This window comes from Aythya ferina (assembly GCF_964211825.1).
Source record: "Aythya ferina genome assembly, chromosome: Z".
NCBI classification, from domain to species: domain Eukaryota; kingdom Metazoa; phylum Chordata; class Aves; order Anseriformes; family Anatidae; genus Aythya; species Aythya ferina.
Genome location: NC_140299.1, coordinates 13,936,292 through 13,947,142, shown reverse-complemented (window position 1 = coordinate 13,947,142; position 10,851 = coordinate 13,936,292). Strand labels below are relative to the sequence as shown.

Genomic DNA, 10,851 nt, shown 5'->3' with positions numbered 1-10,851 from the left:
ATGCAGAAATCATTTCAGTGCTCTGTTATCAAGATTATGAGGAAATCTTGGTTTCATCACAGAATAGAGTTTAAATCTTGGTTGTGATGCAGATACAGTATTTTCTGTTACATTACTATTATTTTTGCTTTTTTATTTAGCAGTTGGACTTCACCCAAAGTATATACGAGTCCTCACTTTCCCCTGCATTTAGCATGTGCTTCACACCCTTCCCTCCTTCTTTCCTTCCCTCCTTCCTTCATGTCTTTTCAATCATCTTGCTGAAGAACCTCTGTTTTAGCTTTCTTTGTTACACCCAACCCAGTAAGGTTTATCCCATTTCTTCCTTAACTTCTTGTGCAAAGGAGGTCTGGCAGTGCAGGGCTTTAATAACCTGCTGGACCAGAACCCTATTTTTCTGATACTATGAGCTAGGCAGACCTAATGAGTCAGAAGTTAGTGGACAGAAATACAGGTCAGCTTACTATAGGAAGAAAAAGGCTTCAGATTTTAAACATTCATGCAAACCTGAGCCAGAAGAAGAGGTATATGAGGTAGGTTATAAAGTTTAAATACGTGAAAACTTGGGAACCCTGAATATGAAAGACAAATAAATAAATAAATAATATATATATATTTGCTTCTTTAATTCTGCAAAAGATTAGTGAAAACATAACTATATATTTTTCTCATCAGCACATACCCGTTTTTCATTATAATCTTGGAGCTCATAAAATGAATGAATGCTCCTTCACTGTCATTTGTCCTTCACAGTGCTGCAGTGTATCCCAAACAAATGCTGTAAAAATTTCTGTTACGTCTCTGATAATATGCAAAACAAGGATTTTGCTGATATCTTTTCCTGTGAAGGCTGGATAGACCACATACACTTTCAAAAAAGGAAGTGCACAGTGAAGGACAAAGAACATTTTTGACTCTGTCCAGTACAGCACATACTCTTTAGCAGACTTGTATGAGACAGAGACACAAAAACTATGGTAAGTACAGAGCTCTATTCATTTTATTTTTACTACATGGGTATATAAGATTCATTATTAAAACTGCAGTGGATGTAACTGTAAAGCTCTAAACATATTTCTAATAATTTTCAATTCAGTTCCTTGTAGCTGACTTCCTGCTTTTGAGGGCATGAGGAGACTTTTTAGTCTTTTTCAGCTTCTTCACACTCTGAACTGGTTTGTGTATGCCTTACTGATTCTGAAATTCAAGATTAAGGAAGAAGCAACAGCTTCTTTCAAGGCTAAGTGGACAAATTAATTTGTGCATCTAGGGGAATTCTGAAGCTGTCAATAAGACACTAAGCAAAAATGGGAATGAGTAAAGACCCTTAATTACATTTCTAGGAAGCCACTGCACTATCCTAGTTTAATTCAGAAGTCCTCTGAAACAAAAAACAAACAAACAAGATTTGTGCTTTTATCTGTAAACTTGCAGCATAGTTGTATTTTTTGCTAATCTTTAGATTTTTTTTCCATAAAAAGAAACATTCTTAAAAATTCCAAACCTAAATATTTGCAGCTATTTTTGGAAACTATTTTACTAACAAACTGAGTCAAAAATTTTGAGGCAAGTGATTTTTCAGATAAATGGTAAAAATTGTGTAATCTGAATAGCGTTTCAGACTGTCTTTTCTCCAAGAAATAGTTTAAGACTCCTGGACTAGCTTGTATACTTTCATCATTGTATATATGCCCAAATAAAGGGCATATGTATATATATACTTTTTTTCTGAATATATATACTTTTTTCCTGAAAGTAGTAGTAGTAACAAAGAGGTGTTTCTTATTTGAATATGCCAATCTTGTTCCAAGAGAGAAAAGGTACTTTATGAAATATAGATAGGAACCCAAGATACAGAATTCAGTATCCTCTTGGGTAAAAGTCCTAACGTCCATTACAAGAAACTCATATAAAATGACAATGTGAAATAGGATTGAATGCAGAATGCAGTTTACATTTAATAGTGTTTCACAAATTTTGGAGGGTTTTGGCTGAGGTTTCCTCTGTTTTATACAGTGATTTAGTTCCCCCTGAATCTGAAAAAAATGGCTTTAAATAGTTTAAATGACCTTTTGATATTTAAAAAATAAAACTGATTATTTCTTCTCATTCTATTTATTTCTTTTTTAACATTCTGTTGTAATGTTGTAATGTGTAGGATCAACTGATAAAGAGAGAAATACTATACTTGTTTACAAAAAAATTCAATTCAAGTCACTTGATTTACTCTGGATTTACGCACGCGTAAAAGGGATCTGACTAGGCACAACAGCTATAGCAAACTCACATCTCACGGTGCTGTGACATGCTGAATTCCTGTTGTTGCAGAGATTCTTCAACTCGAGTTACCAATTCAGGAGAGCCAAATACACATGAAGCCTTTGCACTTGCCAAATCCTGCATTAAAAATTGTGAGGCAAACATGAAGTTGCTCTATTGGCATGTAGAGCAATGTCTAGCTGTTTTCACAGGAGGGTTTGTTTAGAAGGAGTATGCACATATGTAAATATGTTGGATGCAGTGCTTCTGCTGTTGCCAAAAGAAGTTTGAAAATAAGCAACAATTAACAGTGCCACTTTTTTCTGTAAATCTCTCTAAAGCTCCAAGCCCTTTGAGAGAAAATTTTTGTCACACAGAACAAATGGCAACTTAATCAAGTGGTCTGTTTTAATGGATAATCAGAAAAGAAAGAAAAAAAAAAAAAAAAAAAAAAAAAAACTTCTATTTATTTATAAGTGATTATATCCTAAATGAAGGAAAAGTGTTCCCTTGGGTTTCTTTATTTGTTTGAAAGAGTATGTACAACAAAAAAATGGAATAAGCACTTATCCTTAGACGTGAGTCAGGCCTATAAAGTGACACAGTGGAGGACAAAGAAATACATTAAGGGGTATGTCAAAGCTAGGGATGTTTGTTTCCTGAGATGCTTTCTAGGATTATCTACTTTATCATGGACAGGGATGCCACATACTAATTCAGCTGTGAAGGGTCTCATCCAGCCTGGTCTTAAACATCTCCAGGGATGGGGCATCCACGATTTCTCTGGGTAACAAGAAGAATGTAATTCATTACTGTAGTTATTAAAAAATAAAAATAAAAATTGCTATTTAGAAAAAGTGATCTTGTCCCCAGGGCACATGCAGAAAAATACAGAATCTGGCATGAATGTAATAACAAGCACAGTACCATGAGAGTCAACTCATGAAGTACATAGAACCACCGAAAAACAAAACAAAATGAATTCCACAGACGAGATAGATTCAGACCACGTCCATTCAGAAATTTACAGTGTGTGATATCCTGACTTCTTTTATACCTATTTTTTCCTCCAAATCACTCTTCCTTCATTTTTTCATTGATAGATAGGTAGAAAGTGCTCTTTTTTTTAGAAGTTACAGGTTTCATACAACTACAGCTTTGTTTCTTTTCCAGACTATCATACTACCTAAAGGGAAAACCCTGAGGGATTTCCAAACAGTTATACTAACGCTTCCTCTTAAGCTTTACCTTCAGAAAAAAGAATACTCTTTCACAATCTGACTTTATTTCTTGGTATACTTCCGAAACTTACTGTTTCAAGGTCCCAGAGTTGAGTTGCTTTAGTTAACAGTGAAAGGTGTACAAACACATCATGCTTTCAGTAAAGCTGTACCACTAAATTTCAGCAAATGCTAAGGTTGTTCAAATTGAAGTTCCTCTATTTTGCCATGCTATTCTTTGAAATCAAGGGGAGAAAGAAGGTGATGCTATAGTTTCACAGATAAAGGAATCTGCTAATTGTTGTCATGCTAATTGTTCAGCTTAAATATTGGGGAGGGGGGGGGAAGTTTGAGGATAGTGAAGTAGGAGAACAGAATGCTTGATCAGACTGTAAAAATTTTGTCATTGGAAGCTTTGATGAAGGTTATGGAGACCTATTTTTTTGGTTAACCATTTTGAGAATGAGGCAGGTATGTTTGACAAGATGTTATCTTGATGTTCTTTCATCAAGGAGGAGTTCAGAGTTTTATAAGATGTTTAAACACCTTACAAGTATTGTCTAGTTCACAAGACAAGAAATAAAGGCAAGGAAAGCAGATGTAAATACAAGGTAATCATGTGAAACTTCAGGCCCTCAGACTTTGTGTGTTCAATCTAAAACGCTAAGACACGGTTAGAGACACATATGCAGCATGTCCAAAAGTCCATGCTTGATAGGCTCATAATCTGTCTATCATTGAATATGTCTCAGATTTTGACAAGAAAGGTTTGTCATGCAGATTCCCCCATTTAAGATTTCTTGTGACTCATTTCAGTGCATTTATAAATTATGTATTCTTCTCTATCTCACCAGATTATCAGGTCCATTTGGAAGGGACTGCTGCATCATCAGCAGTTCAATTGCTCTGTGACCAAAGTAGACATGAGGGAAAGAGTTACCTTTGGTTTGTCATAAATAAATAAATAAATAAGTGCTTGGAGCAGTGCATGGAAACTAGGTCTAAGTGAGTGTTGTAATTATTAGTCTATAGACACACTTTACACTTTCTCCTTCTCTGAACCAAAGAATCCTCACATATTTCATGCAAACCAATCACTGTCAACAAAAGAGGTGGAAACTTCTCCCACCAACCTTTATTAATCTTCTATTTGGTGCTTAGGGCACTCTCTTACCTTGGCGTTTATTTTCTGACCACTATCTAGAGGTAAATGAAAGTAAAGAGCAGCTGAACATTTTTACAAGGAAAGGACATTTTTCCAATAACCAAGGTGTCTCAAATTTCCCTCTATAAAAGGGGGGGGGGGGGGGAGGGTAAAAAAAAAAAAAAAAAAGAGAGAGAGAGAGAGAGAGAGAGAGATGAGAGATATCAGGCCAATACATTTTAATATCATTATTTTCACCAGGAAAAATATAATCCCTGTTTTCTAGTGCTATATTTTATATCCAACTTTTGTGACTTAATGGAGTCCTGATGATTCTGTACCAGAATACACAGAATTGGCCTCTCTGAAAAGCTGAAGACCTACCCACACTCTGAAGGACCAGCCTTGCAAGGAATTCTATGCAAAGTGACCTCTACCTTTCTGCAAAGACTAGAGAGGTCACTGGACTTCAGATAGCCACAGAAGTCTAGTAACTCAAGTTATGTCTTGCTTAACTGTGAACACAGCAGATTTTGAAATCATTTTGTGTAAAACACAACTTGCAGGACTAAGAAAAAGAAAATGTTCAGAATGCTATTCTCTTTGTGAGACAAGCACACTTCTCTGTTTGTCAAGCCCAAGTGAATCACAAGAAGCAAAGAGAAACAAAGAGTGAGAGAAACAAAAATGAGAGAAATGGAATACTTTTTTCTAGATCTTTTGGATACTTTCAAAAATATTTTAAATACAAATGAGCATCTGTTTCAAATAAATCCAAAAATTCTTTCCAGCTTCCTGTATAAGACACCAAGGAAAAAAAATGTAATGATAAAGCTATTCAAGCAGTGGAAAAGTAATGGATTGTCTAGAGTATACTCTAAGACAGCTAAACTCTATGCAGACATAATGCCAAGTGATGCCTCTATATTGTTACGGAGGGACAAACTGGACTCAGAACATCTCAAGCTCTGGGATCCCTGTTATCCCAAAATGTCTTGCTGTAAACATGAAAGACCATATTATTAAAGAAAAACACTGGCAAGACAGAACTAGCTACAGCCATCCACAAGCTGATTTTAGTGTGGATCAGCCCATCCACACTAAAATCAGCTTGGCCTACTTAACAGAAGTGGAATGAACTACTTTCCACACCCCTGCACTATGTGACTTGGTCAGTGCACAGACTTGTAAAGACCCTGAAAATTAAACACAATAATACCTTTATTGAACCTTCATACCACTTTCATCCCTTAGTTTTTTTTCTCCTCCTGGAGAAATAAAATAATAACAATAACAATAATACAATTGTAATAATACATAGGCTAAGATAGGCAAATGTGTTAGGTATGTAGATGAGAAAACAATAAAAAAATATTAATAAACAAATGTGAAGCAGAGACAGAACATAACACATTTAATTACCTCACTCTAAGATACAAAATGATCCCAATCTTTCCCTTTGCCACCCAAATTATAACATGAAAAGCATTGTATTTTACATGTCTGCTTCTCCTAGACTAAGAGTAAGATGCAGAAGTTAATGCAATGCTCCCAGCACCCTTTCTCCAGTACTGCCAAACTATCATCTTTTTTAAAACACCAAAGGAAGGAGGAATTTTTCAATTCATTCATTCAATTCATTTTATTTTTTCAAATAAAAACATATTGATTTCAAGAAAAAGCTTACACATCTTGACAGCTTTTCTTGAAATCATGTTTGGTCACCATTTATTACAGCTACCGTATTTCTCTATGCTCCAACTCAAAGATGTTAATTAGCAACATTTTCCTAATATCCTCTTCCTTTTGAAAACAGAATGTTTATATTTGTATGAGAACTTTCAGTAGTCATTTACCCTACACATTTCTCATGTAACTATATTGTGAATGTCTCCTGATCGTTTAAGACAGATGACACAGAACAACATCCAAATGTGCCCTTTTTATTTCTTGACGTTGTAAATGAATTGTGTTTTAATATGTTTAAATATTTATCAGTAAGTCATACATATTTGCATTAGCAGCCTGGAATTAAGAACCTGAGGATATTTGTAGGCTTATTTCAAGAATAATACTTTTCTTAAGCTATTTTTTCTTACAAAGAGAACATTCACACAAATCATCTTTTAATTAAGAAAATCCAACAAATCAAAAATAAGAATAAAAATTCTCCATCAGAGTTTAGGGCTCTTAATAGAAATAATGTGAAATGAACAAAAATAACATCTGCCTTCAGCAGCATCCCTTAATCCAAAAGCTGGAATACACAGAAAATTGATATTAAAAAAACAACAATAACAACAACAAACAGATATGACGAAAACAAAAGCATCGCCTATGTTCTTGTATTGAAGTTGTGAACAATGTCCCCCTGCTTTTCTTGTCATCACTGAAAGGTGTGAAAAACCATAGTAATTATTTATTATATGTTCTTAAAAATGGGACACTCCTTTGCCAATCTCAAGTCATAGAATTTGCCAAAACATAAACTGTTCTTGAGGGGCTTATATTTTCACAGAATGGAACAAGGATCAGAGAAATTTTATGCCATTTGGATTCACATCTACGGCTGGATGTTCCTTCTATTTCTGCTGATGCATCTCTAACACTTGTGTAATAAAATTTTGAAGTGTCACAACCACTACAATATTAGAGCCCTTCTCTAATCTTTTGAGGGAGTCTGCCTTTTGATTCTGTGGACGAGACATAGGGAGAGTGGTATTCTTATTCTCATTGGAGGAAGGAGAAGAAAAATGTTTGGAAATCATGTCCCCTGTTCAAAGCCTCTCAAAACAGTAATTTTGCTACAACCATTGATCTATTCCATCTCTCAGAAATTTTTTCAACTATTTTCCCAACCCTTTTTGAATCTTTTTAATCTTTTCAAGTGTTTACAGGCCCTGCAGTTTATCCCACGGTGGTTCTGTCTTTACAGCTGGCCCCACTGAGGCCTTTTTAGACCTCTGTCTCTTAATTCATTCATTACTCTACAACTGGGTTTCCATTGATCTGAATATATTCCCTACGCATCATGAGTTTTCTATCAAATCTCTTTCACTTAGCCTCTGAGAGCAGCTGAGAGGGCTAAAATTTATGTAGCCTTCAAGAATGCACAGACCTACCTTAGTCTAACACTGGTGCTTTTCTCCTTTTTTTTTTTTTTTTTCCTTTCTTTTCCCCACCACAGCCAGTAGCTGTTCTATCCTCCACAACATATGCATCCTGTGCAATCAACGAACTTCACAACAGCTCATCCTTAAACAGATGCCCAGCTGGCTAGCCTTAGCTTTCATCAGTCTAGCTACTGCTCAACAACAAACAGCAATGTACACATTTCCCCAAACACTTTTTATTTCTTGGAGCAGAAAGGCTGGTATGTGCAGTCTCCTTATCTGTCATGGCAGTTAGCCACTGTGAAAAGATAATAAAACTAAAATAGACCCTGCTGAATTAGGTTTCCACTTTTCATTTGCAGATTCGAGTGCCTGCAAATAACAAACACAGTAAGCTACACTTTCATGATTAAAGAAAGCTACACTTCAATGATTAAATGGAAACAACAGGCTTTCGAAACAAGCTGCAAAAAGGGAAAACCCAGTTGGACATACACGCACACCCTGGTGAGGAAAACCAAATAATGAGACAGAAAGGACGAGGACTGCAGCATCTTCATTCTCGCAGGTAGTCAAAACCCCATTGGAGAATGCTCTGAGCAATCAGGAAAGTATTGGCCCTGCTCTGAGTAGAAAGATGGACAAGATGACTTCTGGAGGTCCCTCCCTACTTAAACTATTCTGTGGGGCTATGATTCATAGTGGGAGTGGTTCCTCCATTAGAGGTCACCATTGTGCAAGCACCAAGGAATGATTCCACAGAAAAATAAAATAAAATTAAATTAAAAAAAAAAAAAGAGAGAGAGAGAGAGAAGAAACGAAAAAAACAGGCAGCCTGTTCCAGTGCTCTGCCACCCAAACTGTGAAGAAGTTCCATATGGTGCTGAAACCTCCTGTTTTTCAATTTATACCCATTACCCTTGCCTTATCACTGGCCACCGAGAAAAGTTTGTCCCCATCTTCTTTACATTGTCCCCTCAGGTATTTGTAGAGGTTCATAAACTTCCCTCTCAATGTCCTCTTCTCTAGGTTAAACAGGCCCAGCTCACGAGACAGATGCTCCAATCCCTTAATCATCTTCGTGGCTCTACGCTGGACTCTCTCTAAAAGTTCTATGTCCCTCTTGTACTAGGGAGCCCAGAACTGGACACAGTACTCCATGTGTGGCCTCACCAGGGCTGAGTAGAGGGGAAGGATCACCTCCCTTGTCCACACTCCTGCTGGTGTAGCCTAGGATCTTACTGGCTTTCTTGGACACAAGGGCACATTGCTGGGTCATGGTCAGCCTGCTCTCCAACTTGACCCCAGGTCCCTCTCCGCAGATCTGCTCTCCAATATGTCAGCCCCCAGCCTGTACTAGTGCCTGGGGTTGTTCCTCCCCAGGTGCAGGACCCTGCAGTTGCCCTTGTTGAACCTCATGGGGCTCCTCTCCACCCAGCTCTCCAGCCTGTCCAGGTCTTTCTGAATGGCTGCACAAGCCTCTGGTGTGTCAGCCACTCTGCCAAGCTTTTTCAAGGATTTTTTTCAATCCAAAGTGTTGGTCAGACTACAAAATTCGCACTTACATTAAAACAATTCTGAGGTTTGACCAGTCCATTCTTCCAGGAAGAAAATATCAAAATGTACAAAAGGCTTGTATGGTAGACATTGAAGCTGGGAGACGTGAGAGGACCAAGAAGGATTCTGCCCATGTGAGGCACAGAAATTTTTTTCTGTATATATTTTCTTTGTTCCTCTCTAACCGACACAGCTGTCCTGAAGCTATGTTTAAAGAGTATGTTCCTACCATCCTTCTCTTCCACTGCAATGTTGGTTTAGGGACTCCTTTCCCAGTCACTCCTCTCATGCAGTTATTCTAGTCCTCTGTCTCTTGTTTTGTTGTCCTGTAACCTCAAGCAGTGATATACTCTAGACTGAAAAGCACTTCTGCTCCCATGCCACAGTCCCTTGTTTTTTTTTCTTCTTTTTTTTTTTTCCTTCTTTCTTTCATTCTTTCCTTCTTTCTTTCTTTCCTTCTTTCTTTCTTTCTCTTTTTTTCTCTCTCTTTCTTTCTCTCTCTCTTTTTTCTCTTTCTTTCTCTCTTTCTCTCTCTTTCCTTTCTCTCTCTTTCTCTCTCTCTTTCTTTCTACTTCCTTGAATATTTTCAATCTGCATTTATTCAGTGATGTGATATAGAACAGTCTTAAATTTGTGTAGTATCAAACCTGTGGGCTACGAGTGGGGAACTGCTTCCCCCAACAGAACTTCACTGTTACAAACGCATATGAAGAATGGTAGACATCATTACAGCATCCTAGCTCTTTGATTACACCATTTTAAGGTGTAATTGTGTGGTGTCCCATGCCCCACACCAACACTGAGAAAGTGCTGCTTGCCAAAGTGACTGAACACTATGGCAGCACAGGCTCAATTTTTCTATTGTGAATTTTCCATTGAGGTTGTTAAACTGTTGACTAACAGAAGTTGCAGAAACTATGCACGGGATGAGTGGCAAACGGATGAATGATGCTCTGTATGTATAATGAGTCTGCAGCAAGAAAGCAAGCATGCAAGGCCTATGTAAGGGATTCTAAAACTCCATTTGCCCAGTGGAAGTACCTGAGCATGAAGTGTGTTCTTGCCTCACTCTTTTATCATATGTCCTCCCTTTTATAACCCAGACCCTGATTCTACAGTCATCTCCCTACTTTATACTGTACATAGGCAGGGATTCCAGTGTATTCTCTACCTTCTTATAACACATTTTTAGCTCTACAAAAAAATAACCTTAAATGCTTTCAGTTGCCAAGTTCCATTTCACTGTGCTTTGGCCTAGATCTGCACTCTCAGCTAGCACTCAGTCTCTGCACTGAGATCATGAAATGAGCTGAGAAACAGGTAATTGGTAATCGAGCTGCACAGCCCAGCAAGTTATAGCTGATTAGCTGCTGTGTGGAAACTGCTTGTGTGAAGTCTCTGACCAGCCATGCACTGAGCACAATAATTTCTTGTATGGAGGCACATTATCTGCAGTTCAGGTGTGGATGAGGTAACATCTGAACAGCAACAACTGCAAGCAAAGCTGAGAGTCACTACTATGTCTCATTTTGAAGTAATTCATGTAGTGCTCATAGAA

General features: G+C 37.4%; 1 protein-coding gene across 2 annotated transcripts in view; it reads left to right on the top strand.

The window, feature by feature from the left end:
- Positions 1–865: 865 nt before the first annotated feature.
- The window catches only part of FYB1 (FYN binding protein 1), a 66,393-nt gene continuing 56,407 nt past the window's right edge, over positions 866–10,851 (top strand). For both annotated transcript variants that reach the window (XM_084504690.1, XM_084504688.1), the window contains exon 1: positions 866–977. In XM_084504690.1, the coding sequence (XP_084360816.1) occupies positions 975–977 (3 nt within the window). In that variant the 5' untranslated portion in view covers positions 866–974. The remainder of the gene's footprint in view (positions 978–10,851) is intronic.